At 34.1% G+C, this 26,000-nt stretch overlaps 1 protein-coding gene across 2 annotated transcripts in view; it reads left to right on the forward strand.

The window, feature by feature from the left end:
- The window catches only part of CA5A (carbonic anhydrase 5A), a 39,225-nt gene extending 25,904 nt beyond the window's left edge, over positions 1–13,321 (forward strand). For both annotated transcript variants that reach the window (XM_031950162.1, XM_031950163.1), the window contains 4 exons: positions 259–354; positions 530–592; positions 10,505–10,660; positions 13,165–13,321. In XM_031950162.1, coding sequence (XP_031806022.1) covers positions 259–354; positions 530–592; positions 10,505–10,660; positions 13,165–13,287 — 438 coding nt within the window. In that variant the 3' untranslated portion in view covers positions 13,288–13,321. The remainder of the gene's footprint in view (positions 1–258; positions 355–529; positions 593–10,504; positions 10,661–13,164) is intronic.
- Positions 13,322–26,000: the final 12,679 nt, after the last annotated feature.

The following is a 26,000-nucleotide window of genomic DNA, read 5'->3' on the forward strand; positions in this document are numbered from 1 at the left end:
TAAATAGAAATAGGGGGTTACTATGCTTATGCTTTAGGAAGATCAATTTTGACAACTTGAGCTGAGAATGACCTAGAGTGGAGAGAGACTTCAGACAGAGAGACCATGACATCTTCCTTCCAACTTTTTTTTCTAATAATTTCCCCAATATACAGTTGAAGGAGATATCAAAAAGGGGGCCATAACTTTCAAGAAAAAAATTATCTTTATATTTGCTCTGCCTCAGGAAATTTAGATTCTTTTTGAATTTCATTTCAGCTTCATTTAGTACACTGGAATTCTGCTAAATATCAAAATTACAAAGAAGCAGTAATGGGAGAAAGTGGTCTGGCAGTGATAGGAGTGTTTTTGAAGGTAAGTCCTTGTAAAATTATAGTTCTTATGAAGGAAATCAATGTGGGTAAAAAAATTAAATACTGATGGGTATGTATTTGTCATATTATCGTGTTAAGTTACTCTTACTTTCTGTTAAAAAAAAAAAAAACCAGAGCACTTTTAACTCAAGTTTTAATGAATTTGCATCCTATAGCTGGGAGCAGAGCATAAGGAGCTACAGAAGTTGGTCAATATTTTACCAGGAATTAAGCATAAGGTAAGATGGTTATTCAACATAATTTGGAAAGCAAAATTCACTTAGCATAACTCCTGGCCCAGAGGAAATGCTTAAGAAATTCTAGCTGATCAATCTATTTGTATTTTGGTGCCAAAAGAATGCTTTTTTTTAATCATTTTTTTTTATGATTTCTTATTACCCTATAAAACATGCTACAGCAGAAAGACAGCAGAAATCCAGGCTTCTGCTAATTAGTGGTGTGACCTGGGATAACTCTCTATAGCACTTAGTCTCTCTAAAAAAAAAAAAAAGTCTTTGGATAGCAGGAGACTAGGCAAAAATGATATAAAGGGGGAAAATAAAGGAGTATCAATGAAGCATTTACAGAAACACAGAAGTAAGAAAAAGGAAGTTCAGAAGGGAAATATGGAAAAGCAAAGTAGCATTGGTACTATTGTTCTTAACATGCTTTTAAAATGATACATGATAGAGACAGTTTCACTTATAATTTTATTTTTCTATATGGAAATATTCATAATTATGAATCTTTGTCAAGTTCTTAATTAAAAAATAAAGGAAGAAAAGAAAATAGAATAAAAAAAGAACTTGGTTTCTACCTCCATAAATTGAAGGAGTTAGATGAAATAATCTTTAAGGCCCCTAATTCAAATCTCTTATCAAATGAGATTACATTTGCAAGGTGCTTTACACAATACCAGGCACATAGTAGGCACTTAGTAAATGTTTATCCCCTTCCCTTTTACTTCCAGAGCTGATTTTTATGATTTCTTTACATCAATCACTAAAACATCCTAAATTTACTGATTTAGTCACAGCACAATAGGGGTAATTTGGTGCAGTGCAAAGAGAGTTGGTTATTTCTTGTGAAGAACTAGAAATAAAGTGGACATCCAACAAATGGGGGTTGGTCAAACAATTGTAGTCTGTGAATGTAATGGAATATTGTTGTATCATTAAAAAATGATGAATATGAAGTTCATAGAACTTGGGAAAGATTTTTCTGAATTGATACAGAGTAAAAATAGCAGAATCAGAAGAATAATTCATACAATGACCTCAGTAACAAAAGGAGAATACGCTGCCTCAGGGGTCAGAAAACCTGAACTGATCCTACCATTCTGGAGAAAAATTTGGAACTATACCCAAAGGGCTATCAAACTGTGCAAACCCTTTGATCCAGCAGTGTTTCTACTGGATCTGTATCCCAAACAGATCATTAAAAAGGGGGAAAGGACTTACAGATTTTGTAGCACCCCTTTTTGTAGTGGCAAGGAACTGGAAACTGAGTGGATGTCCATCAGTTGGGGAATGGCTGAATAAGTTATGGTATATGAAGGTTATGGAATATTATTGTTCTATAAGAAATGATCAGCGCGAATGATTTCAGAGAGGCCTGGAGAGATTTACATGAACTGGCTAGTGAAGAGAACCAAGAGAAAAAGTAACAAGTTTATGTGAAGATCAATTGTAGTGAACTTGACTCTTTTCAACAATGAGGTGAATTCCAATTTCAATTCAGGCAATTCCAAGAGTCTTGTGATAAAGAGAGCCATCCTCATCCAGAGAAAACTGTGAAGATTGAATATGGTTGATAAAATAGTATTTTCATCTTTTTTCATTGTAGTTGTTATTTGCTTGCTTGCTTTTTTTTTTCTTTCTCATTTTTCCCCATTTAATCTGATTTTTCTTGTGCAGCATGATAAATGTGGAAATATGTTTAGAAGAATTGCACATGTTTAACTTATATTGGATTACTTGCGGTATAGAGGAGGGGAGAGATGGGAAGAGAGGGAGAAAAATTTAGAACACAAGGCTTTGCAAGGGTAAATGTTGAAAACTATCTTGGCGTGTATTTTGAAAAATAAAAAGCTATTCTTAAAAAGAAAAGAAAAAGGGCTCTCTGATTGTTAGGTGACTATGAAGTGGAAATTTCAAGAAATGCTATTTGTTTGTTCAAGGTCAAACAATAAGTGAAATGTATAAGCATCCTGAAGGAGTTGTAGATGTTGTGAATAAACAGCGATATTAAGATGTGATCCTGGGAAAACCGTCAACCTTTCCTAACAATGGTGTTGGCCACCACTGGATTAAAGCTTTGGAAAACTCATGTTTTCCTCAGAGCTACTGTTTGATCTGTACATTGGACTTCCTTTTAACCCTTTCACCCTAAAGGGGGCTTAGATCAAGTCAGTCCCACCCTCCTCACACACATTTTAGTTCCCAGCAGCAAACTGCAGAACTTTACAAGTTCAAGGTAAATCCTGAGCTCTCATCCTTTTCTTTGCCAAACTAAACCTGGGATGTTTTCCAATAAGAAGGCCATAACACAATAGCTTTTGGTAGGAAAGAAAAGTTCTGACAGTGAAGAACCAACCCCTGCAATGCTGTGTACTCAGTATTCCCTCTTTTTTTTTTCCTTTGAAAATTCTGGGAAACTTTTCCCCCCACTTCTCCCTGGGAGGATGAGTACTAATCCTGTTTACCTTGGATAAGTCACTCTGAAATTTCATCTGTAAAATAAAACTGTGCTCTAAGGTTACTTTCAGTTCAAAACGCAGGATCTCATGAGCCTTTCTGGGATCAACATTCAGGAAGGCAGCATTTTCATGGTGAACTAACTTCTAGAGTTCTGGTAAATGTCTAAGAGATCACCTAACCCTGGAATTCTTTAAAAAAATTTTTTTTAATTTAATTAATTTTTTTTTTTAGTTTTCAACATTTTTTTAATAAGATTTTGATTTCCATTTTATCTCTCCTTTCCTCTTCCCCCCTCAAGTCAGCAAGCAATCTGAGATGGGTTGTACATGTATAATCATTTGAAATTTATTTTCATATTAGTCATGTTGTGAAAGAAGAATCAGAACAAAAAAGAAATACTGTGAAAAAGAAAACAACAGCAACAACAAAGTGAAAATAGTATGCTTCAATCCACATTCAGATTCCATAGCTCTTTTTTTGTATGTGGATAGCATTTTCCATCATGAGTCTTTTAAAATTGTCTTGGATCATTACCTTGCCGAGAAGAGCTAAGTTAATCATAGTTTCTTACTGCACAACATTGCTGTTACTGTGTGCTATGTTCTGCTGATTCTGCTCACTTCACTCATGACAAATTCATATAAGTTTTTTGAATATTTGTCAGCTCATCATTTCTTATATAACAGATGTATTCTATGACATTCATATATCACAATTTGTTCAGCCATTCCCATATGGATGGGCATCCTTTCAATTTCCTGTTCTTTGCCATCATAAAGAGAGCTGCTATAAATACTTTTGTGCATGTGTAGCCCTGGGGTTCTTAACCTGCAGTCCGTCAATTGCCAAGGAGTCCATGAATAGATTTCTAAGAATTCATGAACTTGAAGGGGGGGAAATTACATCTTCATTTTCACTAACCTTCATGTTCCATTGTAATCATATGTTTTATTTTATGTCTTGAAGGATATCATTCTGAAATCCATAAATTTCACCAAACTATCCAAAGTGTTCAGAATATAAAAAATTTTAGATGACTCCTGAAATCTTCTCATCTTATAGATGAAGAAGCTAAAGGTTAGAAAGGGGAACCAACTCTGACACTATTGGGTCTGTATACAAAAGAAATCATAAAAAAGGGAATAGGACCCACATGTTCAAAAATGTTTGTAACAACTCCTTTTGAGCTCACAAAAATGAGTGAGATACCTGTCAATTGGAAAATGGCTTAATAAGTTATAGTATATGAAAGTAATAGAATATTATTGTTTTAGTAAAAAAAAAAAAAAGCTGATTTTAGAAAGACCTGGAAAGGTTTAGATGAACTGATGCTGAGCAAAACAAACAGAACCAGGGAAACATTGTACACAGCAACAGCAAGCTTGTGTGATGATCAACTGCAATGGACTTCTCAGGAGTTCAGTGATCTAAGGCAATCCTAATAAATTTGGATGGAAAATGCCATCTGTATCCAGACAGAGAACTATGGAGACTGAATGTAAATCAACACATGTTATGTTCACTTTTATTTTCTTTTTCTTCTGTGTTTTTTCCTTGTTTTTTTTTTCCTTTTGTTCTGATTTTTCTCTCCCAACTTGATTCGTGAGGAGATATGTTTTTTTAAAAAAACGAATGAAGATGTGTAACCCGAAAAATTGTTTTTCCACATGTAGCTGGGGAAATTTTTTTCAAAGATTTATAGTTCCAAGTTTTTCTCCCTATTTCCCTCCATGCCCCTTTTCCAAAAATGACAGGCAATTTGACATAGATTTGTTATCAGGTAAACTATATTTCCATATTGATCACATTAGTGAAAGAAGAAACAGATCAAAAGAGGGAAAAACACACAAAAAAGAATAAAATAAGTGAAAAAAATGCTTCAATCTACATTTAGAATCCATCAATTCTTTATCTGGATGTAGATGGCATTTTCCTCCATGACTTTTTTAAACTTGCCTTGTAGCTTTGTGTTGCAGAGAAGACCTGAGATGATCATCACAAAAGTTTGTTGATACTGTGTACAGTATTTTCCTGGTCCTACTCATTTCCCTTTCTATTAATTAGTTCATGCAAGTTTTTCTAGGTTTTTCTGAAATCTAACTATTCATTACTTCTTAATGCAATGTATTTCAACACATTTATATATATTCGGTTTGTTTAATTATTCCCCAACTGATGAACATCTCCTCAATTTCCAATATTTTTCCATCACAAAAAAGGGTTGCTATAAAAATTTTTGTACATGTAAGTCCTTTCCCCCTTTTTACATGATCTCTTTGGGATACAGACTTAATAGTGGTGTTCCTTGATCAAAGGGTATGCACAATTTGGTTGCCCTTTTGGAATAGTTCCAAATTATTCTTCAGAATGATTGAGTCAATTCATAGTTCTACTAATTGTGCTTTAGTGTTCCAATTTTCCTACATCTTCCCAACATTTATCATTTTCTTGCATACCAGCCAGTGAGATGGTATTTCAGAGTTGTTTTAATTTGCATTTCTCTATTCAATAGCATTTGAGAGATTTTTCTATACCACCATACAGAGCTTTAATTTCTTCTGAAAACTTTCTGTTCATACTTTTTGACCATGTATCAATTGGGAAATGATGTATATTCTTATAAGTTTGACTCGGTTCTCTATATATTTGAGAAATGAGGCCTTTATCAGAGAAATTTGTTGTAAATTCCTTCCCCCTTCTCCCAGTTTCCTACTTTCCTTTTATTCTTGACTGCATTGCATTTGTTTGTGCAAAACATTTTAATTTAATGTAATCAAAATTACCTATTTTGTATCCCATCATGCTCTCTATCTCCTGTTTTGTCATAAATACTTCCTTTAATCCAAAAATCTGATGGGTAAATTATTTCATGCTCCCTTAGTTTGCTTATAATATCACCCTTTCTGTCTAAATCATGTCCCCATTTTGACCTCTTGGTATACAGTGTAAGATCTATACCTAGTACCTACCAAACTGCTTTCTACTTTTCCCAAGTTTTTCTTAGATAGTGAATTTTTGTCCCATAATCTTGGATCTTTGGTTTCTGAAACAGTAGATCACTTTAGTCATTTGCTACTGAGTATTGTATACCTAATCTATTCCACTGGTCTCTCATTCTCTTAGTACCAGATTGTTTTGTTGATTTACCACTTTGCTATAGTTGGAGAACTGGTACTGCTAAGGCACTTGTCTTCACATTTTTTTCTCATTAATTCTTTTGATATTATTGGGCTTTTGTTCTTCTAGATGATTTTTGGCGTTTTTTTTCCTAGCTCTATAGAATGATTTTTGGTTAATCTGATTGGTATGGCACTGAATAAGTAAATTAAGTTAGGTAGAATTATCATTTGTATTATATTGGCTTGGCCTACCTGTGAGTAATTGATATTTCTCTAATTGTTTAGATCTTACTTTTTAATTTGTATGAAAAGTGTTTTATAATTGTGTTTCCATAGTTTTTAGGTTTGTTTTGGCAAGTAGACTCCCAAGTATTTTATACTGTTTGAAGTAATTATATGTGGAATTTCTCTATCTGGTCTTCCTTCTGGAACATGCTGATAATTAATGTGAAGTTATTTTATATCCTGTTACTTTGTTAAAGTTGCTAATTATTTCAACTGGTTTTTAGTTAATTCTCCAAGGATGTCATCATATTATCTGCAAAGTGATAGTTTTGTTTCCTCATTGCTCATTCTAATTCTTTCGATTTCTTTTTCTTTTCTTATTGCTATAGCTAGAATTTCTAGAATAATATTAAATAATAGTGGTTATAATAGATATCCTTGCTTCACCCTGATCTTATTAGAAAGGATTTTAGCTTATGCCTATTTTGAATAATGTTTGTTGATCTTTTTTTTTTTTTTTATGAAAGCTTTTTATTTTCAAAACATATGCATGGACAATTCTTCAACATTAACCCTTGCAAAAACCTTGTGTTCCAATTTCCCCTCTTCCCCCATGTCCTCCCCTAGATGGCAAGTAGTCCGATATATGTAAAGCATTGTAGAAATAGATGTTAAATCCAATATATGCATACATATTTATACAATTATCATGCTGCACAAGAAAAATCAAATCAAATCAGTAAAAAAAAGAGAAGCAAAATAAAATGTAAGCAAATAACAACAAAAAGAGCGAAAACACTATGTTGTGAACCACAGTTAGTTTCCACAGTCCTCTCTCTGGTTGTAGATGGCTCTCTTCATCACTGAAAAATTGGAATTGATTTGAATCATCTCATTGTTGAAGAGAACTATGTCCTGTTGATGGTTTTTGACAGGTACTACTTATTATTTTAAAGAAAGCCCTATGTATTCCAATGCTTTTGAATGCTTTTAATAGGAACAAATGTATTTTATCAAAAGCTGTTTCTGCTTCTTTCTTCTTTCTGTTTCTTTTTCGATAATCATATGCTTTCTGCTGGTTTTCTAACAGATGTAGTCAATTGTGCTGATAGTTTTCCTAATTTTGAACCAGCCTTGCATTCCTGGTATAAATTCCACTTAGTCATGGTTTATGATCTTTGTTATATATTGCTCTAATTTCTTTGCAAGCATTCTATTTAAATTTTTTTGCATCAATGTTGATCTATAACTTTCTTCCTCTGTTTTTTTTTTCTTTTGTACTTCCTAGCTTAGATATGAGCACCATACTTATGCCATAAAAGCAATTTGTTAGGATTTTTCTTTGACTATTTTCCCAAGTAATTGATATAATATTGGAATTAATTGTTCCCTAGATATTTGGTAGAACTCACTTTTAAATCCCTCTAGTCCTGGAGATTTTTTCGTAGCGAGCTCATTCAAAAGAGAGCTCATTTATGAATTATTCAATTTACTTTTCTAAGAAAGATATTTAAATATTCTATTTCCTCTTTTATGAATCTGGCAATTTATATTTTGTGAAAATTGATTGATTTCACTAAAATTGTTAGATTTATTAGTATATAATTGGACAAAATAGCTTCTAATAAAATTGTTTTAATTTCATCTGCACTGGTGATGAATTCACTCTTCATTTTTGATATTGATCATTTGGTTTTCTTTTCTTTTAAAAAATTTTAAAATTAACCAGTGGCTTATTTATTTTATTGTGGTTTTGGTAAAAATTTACTTCTAGATTTATTTGTTCAATGTTTTTCTTACTTTCAGTTTTATTAATCTCTCTTTTGATTTTCAGGATTTCCAACTTGACATTTAATTGAGGAAATGTAATTTGTTCTTTTCTCAGTTTTTCTTAGTTGCATGACAGATTCATTGATCTGCCCTCTCTTTGTATTATTGATGTGAGCATTTAAAGATATAAATTTTCCTCTAAGTACTGCTTTGGTTGCATCAGACAAATTTTGGTATGTTGTTTCATTGTCATTCTCTTTAATGAAATTAGTTATTGTTTCCATAATTTTTGCTTTAATTTCACTCATTCTTTAGGATTAGAATATTTAGTTTCCAATTAATTTTAATGTTTTCCCAGTCTTTTTATTGCATTATGCTCTGAAAAGGATGCATTTAATATTTCTGCTTTTCTGCATTTTGTTGTGAGAATTTTATGCCCTAACATATGGGTAGTTTTTGTGAAAATGTCATGTACCACTTAGAAAAAGATATGCTATTTTCCATTTCCATTCAGTTTTCTCTAGATATCTGTCATATCTAACTTTAAAATTCTATTCATCTTCTTAACTTCTTTCTTGTTTATTTTATGAGAGGGAAAGACTGAAGTCTGTATTAATATAATTTTATTGTCTATTTCCTTCTGTAACTCATTTAACTTGTCTTTCAGAAGTTTAGATACTAAACCACTTAGAACATATATGTTTAGTATTCATATTGTTTTATTGTCTATGGTACCTTTTAGCAAAATATAATTTCTCTTTAAATTAATCTATTTTTGCTTTTTTTATCTGAGATCATAATTGCTACACTTACTTTAAAAAAAATTTTACTTGAAGCATAAATATATTCTGCATCAGCCACTGATTTTTACTTTATGTGTATCTGTTTTTCAAGTATGTTTTGTATAAATAACATATTGTTGGATTCTGGTTTTTAATCTACTCTGATATCAAATTCCATTTTATGGATAAGTTCATCCAATTCACATATACAGTTATGATTATTAATGGTTTTATTTCCCTCCATCATATTTTCTTCTTGTAATTTTTTGTTCAGCTCTGATCTTTTAATTTAGTAATGCTTGAAAGTCCTTTCATTAAATACCCATTTCCCCCACTTCTCCCTCCAAAGGATTATACACAGTTTTTCTGGGTAGATGATTAGTTATAATCCTAACTCTCTTGCCTTCTGGAATATAATATTCTAAACTCTTCAATCCTTTAATGTGGAAGCTGCTAAAAATTGTGTGATTTTAGGATATCAGGGAAGTTTTCCTTAATAATTTCTTGAAAGATGATGTCTAGGTTCTTTTAAAAAATTATTCTGATTATGGCTTTCAGGTAGTCCAATAATTTTTGAATTGCCTCTCATTAAATCTGTTTTACAGGTTAATTGTTTTTCCAATGAAATATTTCACAGTTTCTTCTATTTTTTAATTTAATTTTTTTAATAGTTTCTCAGTGTCTCATGTTTTCACTTGCCTAATTCTAAATTTTAAGGAATTATTTTGTTCAATTAGCTTTTATACCTTTTTTTTATTTGACCAATTCTGTTTTTTAAGGCATTATTTTCTTCAGTATTTTTTGTGTGCCTCTCTTGCCAACCAGTTGATTCTCTTTTCATAATTTTCTCAAGTCAATATAATTTCTTTTTCCCAATTTTCCCATTTCCTCTTTTATTTGGTTTTTTAAAAGGCTTTTTGAGCTCTTCCAGAATTCTTTTTTGTGCCTGTGACCAATTCACTTTTCTTTTTGAGGCTTTGCCTATTGCTTTTGTCATGATTGTCTTCTGAATTTGTGTCTTTATCTTCATCATCACCACCACAACTTTTTATGGTCAGGTTTTTTATTTGTTATTTGCTCATTTTTTTCCAGCCTATTTCTTGAGACAAACCTTTCCTACCAATCTTCTAAGTTGCATTGGGCTGGACAGCTGTTTCACTTGGATTCATACTGGTTCTGCCACTCCAGATATAAGGCATTATTTTAGAGTGATTTCGAGGAGAATTTGACAGAGCTCAGCCAAGTTCTTTTCTTCTGCTATCCTGACTCTTTCTTTGTGAAGGCAGTGGGAATGCTTTTTGAGTATGGTTAACATATAGCCACAGTGCCTGGTATATAATAAGTATTATGCCTTTGAATGCTTATTACTCAATCAAATGATTATAAGAATAGACTTATAGGATGATGGATTAAGTGTTAGAAGGGATTTTAGAGATGTTATTGTACAAATCAGAGACCCAAGATGTAAATTGCTATACCTTTAAGTTGCTTTCTATAATTCTTAACTTATTAGTGTATTTATTAAATATGTTTTACTAATTTTATTGATATGTTAGGATACTCGTGTGACCTTTGACAGATTTGATCCCTCATGTCTTTTGCCCTCCTGTCAAGATTATTGGACTTATGCTGGATCTTTGACCACCCCACCACTTACAGAATCTGTCACTTGGATCATTAAGAAAAAACCTATTGAGATTGGTCATAATCAGGTGAGTCATGTATGTAACCAGTTTCTTAAAATTCTTGTCCTAAACTGGATTTCTTGGGTAAATTTAAGAAATCCCACAATAGCTAGAAGCTTTGCTCTCATGTTTTAAATCAGCAAAATGTGATTATGAACAAAAAAGAAAGTGAGCCAATCATGTGGTGATAAAATATAGATAGCCCAAGTTCTGTAATGATGGATACATAATGGCAAGTGGCCTTGAAGAAAGTCCTTAGGAAGTTGGCTGTATTTATTACACATTAATTATATAAGATGAGAAGACAGCTTTGAACTGTTACTTTGGGGAGAGGGGATGGAGAGGTGCAAATCTCAGCCTGTATTCCTGGAGAGCCCAGAGTGATCCTCACCTGCCAGTGGGTAAGACTGGAGGTCAAATAGAAAATAAATTTATTGGCGTGCTAAGGAAGATTACTTGCCAGTGGTAACTCACTTCTTAAAGTTCACGTTTTGACTTATGAAGTTTTTTCCATGTTACCTAGAGCAGAACTTCTTGATTTTTTTCCACTTGTTGCCCCTTTTCACTTGAGAAATGTTTACAGAATCCTAGGAATATAGCTATATAAAGTAGGCATATAAATCAAACATATACTGATAATAAATCACAAAACATGACCCCTACTTGCAGTTATGGGACATGACATACAATTTAAGAAGTTTTGCTCTCAAGTACTCAGCTCATCAGCAGTGTTCCATGGCATTTGAATGGTTCGGTAGAATGCAGTCTATTGCTATAAGAAAGTCGAAACAGAAGTTTCTAGTTGTAGACTCCAAAATTTATTTATTTAAGTCTTGTATATATAGATGTAGATATATATTGTGAGATTCTTGTCTGAATCCTTCCACAAATGCCCTAAATTAATATATAAATGTTTCATATGATATACGTGTCCTATATAAATTTTTAAATGACCCATATAATATATATGCCTTATATAAATGCCCCAAATAATATATAAATGTATATTATATATGTATAATGATATATAAATACCCCATATAATATATATATCTTATAAAAATGCCCTATATAAAAATATAAATTTCTATATAAGGATATAAAACCCCATGAAAATCTATAAATGCCTCATAAGATCTATAAATACCCCACATAAATATCTAAATACCCCTAAATGTTTAAATGCCCCCACATTTATGTTATATATATATATATATATATATATATATATATATATATATATATATATATATATAAGTTATAGTGTAGATATTTATCCTCTGCATTGCCATCTGGACCTACCTTACCAGGCTTATTCTGCCTGCAATGAAAGTCCTTCATGTTCATGTTCCCTGACAAATACCTCAGTGCCATCCAACCACTTTAAAATGTTGGCTGTTGGCAGAGATTTGAGAGAGACCTTTCATTCTATTCTGTTTTGTGAAAAGAACAACTAGATACTCGATCAAGGTCCTGGAAACCTGCTACAGGGGCCTGGCCCAACTTCCTGATAACCTGGCTGAGATCATGGTTTTTTCCGACAAGGGGCTTGCACCAGTATTGACACTCATGGAGATAATATGACCTTTTGCTTAAAAAAACAAACAAACAAACACAAAATAGTTTCAGTTGGTAGATCCAAAGGCTCAGAATACCAATATTCAAGAGAATAAGTCTGACCACCTCATCCTTCTTCCCCAAACCACATTCAACCACTTCCAATCATTCCATCACTTCCAGGATCAAATATAAGATCCTCTGTAGGATGTTCAGTCTTTCATCACCCAACCTCTTTCTACCTTTCCCTGTTTACACTCTACTCCCCCACCATGCACATTGTTGTGGTTCCCTCTTAAACTTTTAAAACTTAAGTTACCCATGCATATATCCTGTAAATAAAAGGCTATTAAATAAAAAAAAAAACTTTTAAAACTTGAAAGCTGTAAAACTCCTTGCTTTTGGAGGGAGATTCTGAAACTCTTCAATAGTATAATAATGATAATCTATTGGAAAAAATATATTGGAATATGTGTTTCAAGATTAAGAAACGGAAAGGGCCTAAAACATTTTAGGGCTTTATATAACAAATACTTTATACAAGACAAGAAGAAGTGCTAGTTATGGCAAACACTAAGTAACATCACAAAAAAAATGCAATTGACTCTATTTTAACAGTTAAGAAATTATTGTTTACTGATGTGAGCCTTTTTCAAACCAGCTCAGTCAACTTATTAAAACAAAAATCAAAATCAGCATGAGAATATAAAAACTAAAGATCTAATGTGCAATTAAAAATAATAATGATAATCTATTTAATTTAGGATTGAAAAATCTGGCCTCCATACTATTAAAGTATTTCTTGAAAGTGTCATAAAAGCTGCTTCTGGATTTGCCAGAACTCTTGCAGCCTCTAACGCATAGATATTCAAATCTAGAAATTTTGGGGTCCATATCCAAGCATTGTTCTTATAGCTTGTTATATGTAGACTCCTTGACCCTGATAATCTACCTGTTCCTTTTTTTTTCCCCAGCTAGCTGAGTTTCGGAGGCTATTGTTTTCTGCCCTTGGGGAGGAAGAGAAGAAGATGGTAAACAACTTCCGCCCACTTCAGCCCCTCATGAATCGTATTGTCTGGTCATCCTTCCAAGCCTAGAAATTTTGAAATAAAGAAATCTGTCCTTTCATACCCCCAGTCAACCTGTGTCTAGCTGTTTTTTTAAGAATGAGCCAGTGTGCTCTTTCAGTACTCCAATTTGCTAAGAAAGGCAGGATAGAAAGAACAATTAGGAGATTTACCTCCTTGTAGCTTTGACTTGACCTGTCATAATAAACTAAGAAAAAATGATCCATTTCATCCATTCAACCAATACAATTGATCCATCCATTGGGTGACTCCACTCAATTATTCCAACAAGTTTTCATTAAGTACCTACTGTTTGTAGAGTGCTATTCCAGACATTTTGGGAAATAAGAGTTTACATGAAACAGTTTTTATCTTCAGGGAACTCATAATCTACTAGGATAATAAAAACACAAAGATATAGATAGATATAGTATACAATAAATATAATATTATAATATATAACATAAGTTTACTTGAGAAGCACAAAACAATTTAATAATCTGAGTTGTGAAAAACCTTTTGGGAAGAGGTGGTATCTGAGGTGACCTTTAAAGGATGACTGGGGATTTGATCAATTTAGCACTCCAACATTTTTTTTTTTTGCTGAGGCAATTGGGGTTAAATGACTTGCCCAGGGTCACACAGCCAGGAAGTATTAAGTTTCTGAGTCGGATTTGAACTTGGGTGCTCCTGACTTCAGGGCCAGCACTCTCTCCACTGCACCATCTAGCTACCCCTTGCAACATCATTTTAAGAGGAAGACTGAAAATTTGTAAACACAAAAAATGCAAGAAAAGTTGGGTTTGACATGGAGAATTCTTGGTAAGCTTCTGGAAGGATTTCTGACCCTCTGTCACAAACACTGAAGCCAACAGTAACTCTAACACCTCTGGAAAATCTTAAAATAACCTAGATTTTTAGATTAGTGTCACGAGATAGCATAGTATAAGCAGTTACAAAGTACTTTAAGGTATTCATAGTACTTTACAAATATTGATAGGGGCTATAATTATCTCAATTTTACAGATAAGAAAACTGAGGCAGCGATTTAAGTGAGTTAGTGCTCTGTCTCCCATGCCATCTAGATGCCTAGGTGAAAAGGGCATTGATTGTAAATCAGGACAGCTGGATTTTTGCCCTAGTTGTGCTACTAACTAATAATTGTGGGATTTGGGATAAATCATTTCCACACTTTGGACCTTAATTTCCTCTGAAAGACTGCAAAATCAGGTGGTTAGACTACATAAGCTTTTAGCTCTGCCATTTTATGTTCTACAGTCCCTTCCAGCTTTGACATTCTATGTCCCAAAGTGTCTTCTTCTAACATCCAAAGGTTATAAGATGAGCCCAAGGTACCTGAAGCCAGGTTTGGATTGGTTCTCTGGCTTGAGCCCTGTGTGAAATCCAGGGGATGAAGAGGAAGGATCTAATTTCCTCAGGAGATATCTCCAAGGCCGGGGTGGTCGGGGTGAGGAAGAGAGGGCAAGAGGGAATAGGATACCAGTAGCAGAAAATTGACTGAGCTGGGTTAGCCTGCACATGCTGTGCAAGCTTGCAGCTGACCACCAGATACCAAAGGGATTTGTGCGGCCATTGAGGGTGTGATTAGCTGACACAGATACATTATCAGGTCACTGTGTGACTCGAATGAAATGCATTAATGTTCATTCCTTGAGGTTCAATAGGATTTTCAGACTTCAGCAGGACTTTAGACCCAGAACCTGAACTGCAATTCCTCTTAAACTGTCAGCAAGTTCTGTGGCTCAAGGCCAACAGACTCCCAGGAGACAGTGGGGTATATAATCTTGCATGGCCTTGATATGCTTAAATTTTTGTATTATTTTGGAAAGTAGTAGCAGACTGCTGCCTGAGCATATTATAAAGACTAGTCATTCTCTGTTTAAAAATCAAACCAAAGCAGCCTCTCTCTTAAGGTAATATTATAAAGTCTCTAACCAAGGGTCTCAGATTGTCCCTCTTGCCTTCCATCCCCCAAGGTTCTAATCCTGTAAAACTCCTCTTCACTCAATTTGATTTAATTCCATTTTAATGCAATTCATTGAACATTGCCGAAGTAACTGCTTTATGAAAGAGATGCCTTTGGGCATTAGATTCCTCCAGGACCTCACAAGCTAATAGTGTGAGGTTGGAGGGGATATGTACACAATTAAAACGAATATATGACCTAAATTAGATTGCTTACTGCCTTGGAGAAAGGAGGAAGTAAAAGAGGGAGGGAGAAAAAAATTTGGAACTCAAAATATTTTTTAAAATTTAAACAGTAATATTTATATATTCTTCTATTAAAGTAAAACTATTTTAATTATATCACATCTCATATTGTAAATCTGACCCTGTATGATTTTTTTAAAGGATTAAATATTTTTGTTTTCCCAGTTACATATAAAACAAATTTTTACATTTGTTTTTAAAACTTAGAGGAACTCAAAATCTTACAAAAAAAAGAATGTTGAAAAGTATCTTTATGTATAATAGGAAAAATAAAATACTATTGAATTTTTGAAAAAGTACAATATAAGGCAGAATGTTATAAAAATGGCAAAGGAGAAGCAAAGAATCCTATAAAAGATTTTTGGGAGACAAGATCACTTAGCTAGGAGAATCAAGGAAGACTACATAGAGGAAGGAAGGGTCTTGCCTGGCCCAATAATTGTTTTGGGCCTCCAAAAAGGCACCCTTTTGGAGGCTGCTCCAACCTGACCAAAATCCACTTGCTTTCTCTTATTGCTGAGTTCCTCCTGAAGCATCTGTTTTATGAAGAAACCAGGGCAAAGTGCTTTGTCCTCCTCCTTTCCCTGTTCTTAACTTTCTCTGGGTTTCAATATTTATTAAGCATCCACTGAATATCAAAGGCAAAAAACAACTCCTGCCCTCAAGGAGTTTACAATCTAACTAGAAAAACAATATGCAAACCAATACATACAAAGCAAGCCATATACAGGCTAAAGAGAAAATAACTATTTTTTAAAGTGTATTTTATTTTATTTTTAAGCTTTTTATTTTTCAAAACATATGCATGGACAATTCTTTAACATTAGTCCCTGCAAAATCTTGTGTTCCAATTTTCTCTCCCTTCCCCCATACCCTCTCCTGATGACAAGTAGTCCAATATATGTTAAACATAATAGAAATATATGTTAAATCCCATATATGCATACATATTTATACAATTATTGTGCCGCACAAGAAAAATCAAATCAAACTAGTGAGGAAGAAGAAGAAGAAGAAGAAGGAGAAGGAGAAGGAGAAGGAGAAGGAGAAGGAGAAGGAGAAGGTGAAGGAGGAGAAGAAGGAGGAGGAGAAGAAGGAGAAGAAGAAGAAGATGCAAACAAACAACAACAAAAAGAGTGAAAATACTACATTGTGAACTGCATTCAGTTCCCACTGTCTTCTCTCTGGGTGTAGATGGCTCTCTTCCTCATTGAATAATTGGAACTGGTTTGAATCATCTCATTGCTGAAGAGAGTCAAGAAAAGAAAAGATTAACAGAAGGAAGGCACTACAATTCAGAAGGGTTGGGAAAAACTTCCAGTAGAAGATAGGATTTTAGTTAAGGCTTTAAGGAAGCCAGGGAGGTCCGTAGTTGGGGTGGAGGAAGAACATTACAAGTGGGGGGACCAACAGAGGAAATACTTGGAAGTCAAGAGTTGGAGTGTCTTGTTTATGGGATAACCAGGAGGCCAGTTTCATTGAATTGAAGAGCATTGGTGGAGAAGACAGTGGTAGGCTCTGAAAGGTTTTGAGTGTTTTGTGTTTGATCCTGGAAGCAGAAGGAAACCACTGGAGCTTATTGATTTAAAAATTTTGCCCTAGTCCAGAGAATGTTTTTGCTTGTTAGAAAGTAAGCTCCTTGAGGGCAGGTCCTGAATCTCTTTCTGTTTGTATTTGTCACTTAGACTCCAAATGAAGAAAGTCTTCTTAAGCTGATTTCCATTAACTACCACTTTTCCCCTGAGAAGTTTTTACAGAACTCTAAAATATTTATTGGTGATAAATTGTAATTTCACAATCTCTATGTTGAGTTATAAGACCCCATATTGGGTTCCAAACCACAGTTTAAGAAGCTGGAACTTAGAGCAATGACTAATACTTAGTAAAAGCTTAATTAAGACCTGTTTCCTTCCTTACTTTCTTCCCACGTGGATGGGGGTAATCTCCATTTCAGGCCTCTTCAATGACTGCCAAGCCCCTTGGAACCATAATAATCTACACAGCTGAACTCATTCATCCATGATTAACAAACTCCCATCCCAGTGATTCCTCTGCTGTCATTGTATGAACTCTGCTTCTCAGTCTCCTCACCGATCCCTTTTGGAAGGATCTTTTTCAATCCAATTAGGCAGCCCAATATTACACTCTAGGTCTATCCATCCAGCCCTTGGACCGTGCTCTCTAGAACAGCTGATCCCTAGGTAATAAACTTAATTTCATCTCAAACCTATTCCATTTTTTTCCTGCTATCTTTTTGCACTCACTGAAACCTGCCTCCCCTGAGAAGACATAGCTTCCCAGATCACCTTGTTTTTCATACAACTTTTATTCATACAACTCAAGTACTGGGAATCCTTCTTACTCTCCTTTACCACTTTCTAAGTTCTGTCTCTGTCACCATCACTCAGTAACCTCTTCTTTAAGGTTCATTCAATCCACATTTATCACTCAATCAACATTCTCCAATAGCTGTTATCTGCTGACCTCTTGGACATTCTTCCTCCTTCTTCAAAGAGTTCAGTGCTTGGCTCCCAGTCTTTCTCTCCTCATCCATTAACTCCTGCCCCCAAATGCCCTCATTTTTCAGTTCTTCAACTTATTCATTTCACATGACCTACTCCTCCACTCCATCTCAGCTGCACAGAGAGATGGTCACCCCTCTTGATCTTGCCATCACCCACAAAAGCATAATTTCTTTGTTTATGAACTCTGAAATCACCAATTCTTGACTTCTAGTCCTCTAGTTTTTTCTCAAGCAGGCACTGTTATAGTCTTCTCTTTCCCTCATCATGACACCCTGGCCAACCAGTTCGACTGTAGACAGTATCATCTTCCTTCAAGTCCATTGTTTCTGTGTCTTATAGACAATCTTGCCCTGATAAGTGCTAGCTTTTACTGACTCCTTCTACTCACTGTCTCTATTTACATGATCCCAAAAGAAGCTGGAGAAAATCACATAATTGTGCTGACTGGGTCTACTAAAAATTCATATTACATACCTCAACTGAGCCCTCATCACCCCAAGGCAATTCTTTTATAAGTTCCAAATTGATTCACTATCCCATTTACCACAGTGTTTTTCCCAAACTTTTTCATCCCTTTGAGACCTTCCAATGTTCCCCCTCTACTTTCTTAACTGAGAATTTTGCCTTGTATTTCACTTAACTAACTGAGGTCATTTTCTGAGAGCTTCCTCTTCTTTCCTTGGTATTTCATATTACTGAGCTTTCTAAGAACCCTTCTATGAGCACCATGATCTCATTCCATCCATATTCTCCAGCAGACTTTCTATTCTTTTATCCTTTCTCTTACCCATCTTCAATCTTTGGCTGCTTCCTTGCTGCCTGTGAACATGCTTACATCCCTCCATCCTCACACAAGAGCTATCTAGCTACCATTCCATATTTCTTCTCCCTTTCATGGCTACCTTGAAAAGGCTTTTTACTTTCAGACTATCTCTCATCTGACATAATTATCCCTCTGGGGCATGACCTCATGAACTCAACTTGGATAGTTTTTGAGGGCTGTCCCGGTCTCCCCAATCTAGCCCATACCCCTCTCAGCTATCAAAGTGATCCTTCAAAAGTCCATGTCTGATTATTTATTTAGTTTGTACTTTGTCTATAGTTGTTTGCATATTGTTACCTCTTGACAGCAGGGATTATTTTTGCCTTTCTTTGTGTCCTCAGTGGCTGGCACATAGTAGGTCCTTTCTTTTCTTTCTTTTGTCTTTTGAGGCAATTTCAGTTAAGTGATTTGCCTAGGGTCACACAATTAGTAAATATTTGACATCAGATCTGAACTTAGGTGCTAGTGAATTCCCCATAGTAGCTTTTAAACACTTATTTTTTAAAAATAAATTAATTAATCAAATTAAAAAGGAGGTAAAGTCTGAGAGGAAACTTTAGTTGCTCTTTGAAAGAAATTCAAATTTAAGGCATTTATTAAGCATCTACCATGCATGAGGCCCTGTGGTAACTGCAAGGGATAAAGATGATCAAGAAGACAAACTTCCTGCCTTCAATATTTTTAGCATAGAAACTAGATTTGCTATTTCATTAATATAAGGAACTAACTGCCAGATTAAAAAACTACACCCACAAATTCATGTTGGCCCTTCTGAGAACTGCCTAGAAGAGAGGGCCAGATGTAGCCCTGAGATAAATATTTTGTAAAATAAATAAAAATATATTATTGATAATGTTGATTTTCTAAGTCAATATGCAGCCCACAAGGACTCTTGGAGTGTGGTTTACTGATCCCTATTTCAACCTGAACATCATCAGAACCCCTAGACAGTGGTCCTCAAACTTTTGTTCTCAATATCTTTATCCTATTAAAAATGATTGAGGATCTATCCAAAAAGTTTTTGTTTATGTGGTTTATAGTTATAGATATTGATCACATTAAAAATAGAAACTAATTATGAATTTGTAGACTCTCTGAAAGGATTTCAGAGATTCCCAGGATGATCTGGACCAGACTTTGAGAACCACTGTCCTAGAATTTAAGTGTTTTGTCCAAACCACAAAGCCAATGTTAGAGGACTTGAACTTCCTGATTCCAAGTCACTTCTCTATTCATTTCACCAGGCTGCCTCTCAAAGACTTTACATACTTTTTTTTTACCTTCAAGCTCCTTTTAGTTTTTCTTTTAAAAAAATTTAAATTAATTTTTTCATAAATATTTATTCATAAATACAAAAAGACTGAAAAAAGGGAGAATATTTCCACGTACATAGAACAACATAGAAGCAGGACTCAATATTAAACCATCAATTTCCATTTCATACTGCTTATTTAAAAAAAACACAACCCAGCAACAGTTTATGTAATAAATGTATAATCATTGTTTTCAAAACGGGTTTTCTGTCCTTCTTTCTAAGTTTTCTCTTGTTCTCTGCTGTGCACTTTTTATTTTTAATCTTTTTTTCTCCTTCCCTCCATCTCCCACCCTAGATACCTATTAAATACAAATTGTGTATACATACATACAAATGTGTGTGCATGTGTATATAGATAACATATACAGAGATAAAATATATATATATTTATAAAGCCATTCTATACGTACTTCTATTTATCAGTTCTTTCTCTGGTTGTGGAAAGCACCTTTTTTCATAGGTCCTTTATAGGTGATTTAAGTATTTATAATACTCTAAATGACTTAGTTTTTCAAAATTATTTTTAGAATAACATTGCTGTTACTGTGTACAATGTTCTTATGCTTTTGCTAATTTCATTCTTCATTATTTCATACAAGTCTTTCCATGTTTTTCTACAACTAACCAGCTCATCATTTTTTGTGGCATAGTAGTATTCCATCACAATCATATACCACAAATTGTTTAGCCATTCCCCAGTTGATGGGCATCTCCTCAATTTCCAGTTCTTTGCCACCATAAAGAGAACTGCTATAAATATTTTAGAACATATAGATTTTTTTTTCTTTTTTCCTAATCATCTTGGGAAACAGACTTAATAGTGGTTTTGCTGGGTCAAAAGATATGATAGTTCTCTAAGTCTCTGGGCATAATTCCATCTTGTTCTTCGAAATATCTGGGACACTCTATAATTCCACCAATAGGGAATCAGTGTCTGACTTTATATGGCTTTTTTAAAATTTTAAATTAATATCTTTTATTTTTAAAATACTTTCATTTCCAAATATATTCCTTTTCTGTCTTCTATCCATCAAGCCATTCCTGTAATAAAAAAGAAAAATAGTTTAAAAAAACTAAGTAGATAACAAAAGAGTCTGGCATTGTTCCCACCTCTTCAAAGAGTTAAAAAAGTTAACCTTTTCTTCTCTCTTCCTTGGGGCCAACTTTACTATAATTCACTCCCTTTTTTTGCTAAAATTGTTTTCCTAGTTACATTGCTATAAGTATTATACCATTGTTTTTCTGGATCTGCTTATTTTACTTTGTATCAGTTCATAAAAAAAAATCTTCTCATGTTCCTCTTGTATTTTTCATCTTCATCATTCTTACCTAATATTCTTATCCTAATTAATTAATAATTAATCTAATCCTAATATTCCATTATAACCATGTATCACAATTTATTTAGATAGTCCCCAATCAATGGACATCTATTTTGTTTCCAGTTCTTTGTCATCACAAAAAGTACTATTATAAATATTTTCTGGTATATGGCAGCTTATTTCTGTTTTTGATCTCCTTGAAGATGTATATGCTGACCTATAAGTTGTGATATCTTTTGGTCAAAGGGCATGAACATATCAATTATTTTCTTAGCATAATTTCAAATTGCTTTCCAGAATATTTAGACCAATTTGCAACTCCCCTAACACTTTCTAATGCTGTCTTCCCTATCTTTTGTCATTTAAAAAAAAAGCTAAATATAAAATAAAACTTCAGAGTTGTTCTTTTGATTCTATTTATCTTATTATAAGAGATTTAGAACCATTTTTGATAAAGTTGTTATAGTTTATAATTTTTAGAGAACTTGTATTTTCCTATTCTTTGTCTACTTATCCACTGGAGAATAGCTTTTGAGCTTATATATTTGTGTTAGTTCCTTTTTATATCTTGATTACCCTGCCAAGACTATATATTCTACTGGTTAAGCCAGCCAAACAAATTCTCATTGCTATTAGTCTTTAGTATATTTAGAGAACAAGCATAAACTTCAAGGTATCAGGAGATATGTATCTCTTCAAGTGCACGGGCAATTTAATTTTTATTTTTGCATCCTCAGACCCTGTACTTAGCAGAAAGTAGACATCTAGGATATATTTATTGAATTGAAATGGAGAGAGTAACAAGTTGAAGGCAATGAAAAGAGGGAATTCTAGACCTACAGAGACAGACCCAATGAAAGTCTGAGAAGAAATTAAATTAGTGTTCTCATAAAATAACTGGTGAGAAAAGGGGTTTTCTGAATTACAAGGCTGGGGACTGTTGCAGTGATGATTTAAAAAGACAGACTAGATTTGACATGAAAGGACTTGTGCTTGTGTATTCTCTTGATTACATATTAGTTGTGGGACTCTGGACAAATGGATTTGCCTCACTGGACTTCATTTTATTTATAAAAGGAGAGGGTTAGACCTTGTAATTTCTAAAGCCTCTTCTGGGTCTAAATCTGGTGATCCTATTGATTTCTCTCTCATTATTTTCTCTCATAATTAAGAATATTTCCTTGAGGAAAGGGATTGTCTTCCCTTTCCAAAGGTGCTAACCATAGTGCCTGGCAAATAATAAGTGCTTAATTAATATTTTTTTCTTTCTTTGCCTGGTAAGGAAATGAAAATAAACCCAATCTAATTTCCTCCCCTAATGATCCTACAATCCTCTTAGAAAAGCCTGAGTTGGTCTACTTCTGCCTCCAAAATTCCTGAGAATGTACACTTGCTTTAAAGGCTGGTAGGTACTCACAATGACTTTTACTCTCTGGGTTTGGGGTGGATGAAAGATTTTTACTAGAACAGGATTTGGGTGACCCTAACAAAGCAATATAGATCTGACTCTACCTCCCTCCCTCCTTTTCCCTCTTGCCTCCAAAATGCCTCCCCCTGTCTTGAATTCTTTTGATTCAATTAAATCAAAATATACTTTGTTTGGATTTATGTAGTGTTATCTCTAGAAGGCAGCTAGGTGGTTCAGTGGATAGAGCACTAGGTCTGGAGTCAGGAAGACTTGAGTTCGAATGTGGAATTAGACTCCCTGCCTGAATGACCAAAGGCAAGTCATTTAATCTGTTTTCCTTCATTCATTGGAGAAGAAAATGGTAAACCCATCTTGCATCTTTGCCAAGAAAACCCAGTGGCCAAAGTTCATGGGAACACAAAGAGTCAGACAGGACTAAACAACAGCAATTATCTCTGGGGCATTGATGCTAAATCATAGCCATCAACACAATTCAAGGGTTTCTTGGCCATATGGGAGATTTGGCAGTGATAGTGCAGGTCCCCGTCTCTGAGAATCAAAGAGTGTTATAATAAAAATAGATTTTGACTCAAGACACATTCTTTGACATTTGCTGTATGTCTTTGGACAAAAAATAGAATTTTTCTGAGACTTTTTCTCATCTATAAAATGAGAATCATAATATTCATTCTTACTGTCTCACACACAGAGTTGTCATATGTGAAGTGCTTTGTAAATCTAAAAATATTGTCTAAATATGAACTATTTGACCCAGAAGCTGCTCTCAAGGGGCTCAGGATCTAACATGGTGATCCACACAGAAATGTCATAATTATTCTAATAAAGGCAGTTCTCAAAATCAGCATCAACCCTGATATCTCTTTCTCTCTTACCCTCCATATTCATATCCCCGATGGCTCTGTCTCTCCTATCCAAAATGCTTTCTTCATTCATTCATTCTGGAACTTCCCTCAGTTCCTGAAGCCTCCTCACAATGAAAAAGCTTTTCATGTCTCTAGCCTGCTCACCCTGGAATATCCCTCAAAATATCCCTCTCCCACTCCACCAAACCCCTTTTCTCCTCTTGGAGCTCCCATTTTATGAACAGGTCCAAGACAGGCATTTTCCTACTGGCTTATCTAAGTCCATTTCTATCATGACCATCACCCTAGTTCAGGTTCTTCTCATCTCTCTTCTGGATAAATATTTATTTATTTATTTAATTATGAAAGTCTGTGAAGTCCTTGACATCAAGGATTATTTTTTCTTTTTGTATTATCAACATGTTTAGCAGAGTGCTGGCAATGGAGTAAGGCTTAAAAAATGATTGTTGACTGATTGAATCAATCAGAATTAGCAAAATTATAAAATATCAAAGAGTTTGCCAGAAAGGTCCAGAAAAGCTACAAAGAATAGAAAGGAATACACTAATTGTGAGGCCCTGTACGACTTAGGCAATAACTCTGTATTAACCAACCTAAAAATCAGCCAGAGGGGAAGGAAATGTCATGAGAAAACTGATAGAGAATGGAATCAGGGAGAGCAGACATACATTTATGGAGCTCTTCAGTTAGTAGCAACAGACTGGACATGAATGAAGGAAGATAAATCTCTTTTTACTATTTTGGCAGAGCAGAATTATTTTGATGCCTTTTAATTGAGCAACTGGTTTTTCTTCCAGGCAATTATAAATATTTCTCTTTATATTTTTTATTATTCAGTTGTTTCAGTAATGTTCAATTCTCTGTGACCCCATTTGGGGGTTTCTTGGCAAAGATACTGGGTGGTTTGTCATTTTCTTCTCCAGCTCATTTTTCAGATGAGGAAATTGAGACAAATGGGGTTAAGCAACTTGTTCATGGACACAGAGTAAGTATCTGAGGCTGGATTTGAAATCAGATTGTCCTGACTCCAAGCCTAGCACTCTATCCTTTGTGCCACCTAGTTGCCCTCTTTCTGGCTATTTGCTGTATTTTTTCAATCTGCATTCAGAGCTCATCAGTTCTCTCTGAAGGTGGATAACATTGTTCATTATAGGTCCTTTGAAATTATCTTGGTTAATTATCTTGAACAGAGTAACCAAGTCTTCCCCAGTTAATTATCCATTCTACCTTTTTTTCTATGTAAATGGAAATTTTATTTTTCCAATTATCTTAAAGATAGTTCTCAACATTCATTTTAATAGTATTTTATTTTTCCAAACACATGCAAAGATATTTTTTATCATCGCAAAACCTTGTGTTCCAATTTTTTCTTCCTCTCCCCCATCCCTTCTCAAGACAGCAAACAATCCAATATAGATTAAACATGTGCAATTCTTCTAAACATATTCATCACCAAAATTCATTTTTAAATAAGATTTTGAGTTCCAAATTTTTCTTCCTCCCTGCCCCTTCTCCAAGATGGCAAGCAATCAAATATAGGTTATACATGTACAATCATGTTGGATATATTTCCACATTACCCAGACATTTTAATGAATAAATGGATTGCTTCAAATACTATCATTTTAGTGCTAGAAGGAAATTGAAGGCATCTAATTTTGCCCATTGGATCATAGATTCAGAGTTTGAAAGGACCTTAGACCTTTCTATATGACTTTATAGTCATATAGACTTATATGTCTTAGAAAAAAAATATATATATATATATAACATAACATATATGGCTTAGAAACCATATAGTTTAATCCACTTCATCGTACAAATAAAGAAACTGAAGCTCATACACACAAAGAAAGAACGCTGGGAAATGAATGTAAACTGTTTGCATTTTTGTTTTTCTTCCCAGGTTATTTTTTACCTTCTGAATCCAATTTTTACTGTGCAATAAGAGAACTGTTCGGTTCTGTACACATATATTGTATCTAGGATATACTGTGACATATTTAACTTGTATAGGACTGCTTGACATCTGGGAGAGGGGGTGAAGGGAGGGAGGGGAAAAGTCAGAACAGAAGTGAGTGTAAGGGATAATATAAAAAAATTACCCAGGCATGGGTTCTGTCAATAAAAAGTTATAATAAAAAATATTTAAAAAAAAGAAGTTGAAATCTTGAAAATAGAAAGGAAAAAAAAAGAAATTGAAGCTCAGAGAAATTAAGCCACAGAGCTAGTAA

The sequence above is a fragment of the Sarcophilus harrisii genome, chromosome 2 (assembly GCF_902635505.1).
Source record: "Sarcophilus harrisii chromosome 2, mSarHar1.11, whole genome shotgun sequence".
NCBI classification, from domain to species: domain Eukaryota; kingdom Metazoa; phylum Chordata; class Mammalia; order Dasyuromorphia; family Dasyuridae; genus Sarcophilus; species Sarcophilus harrisii.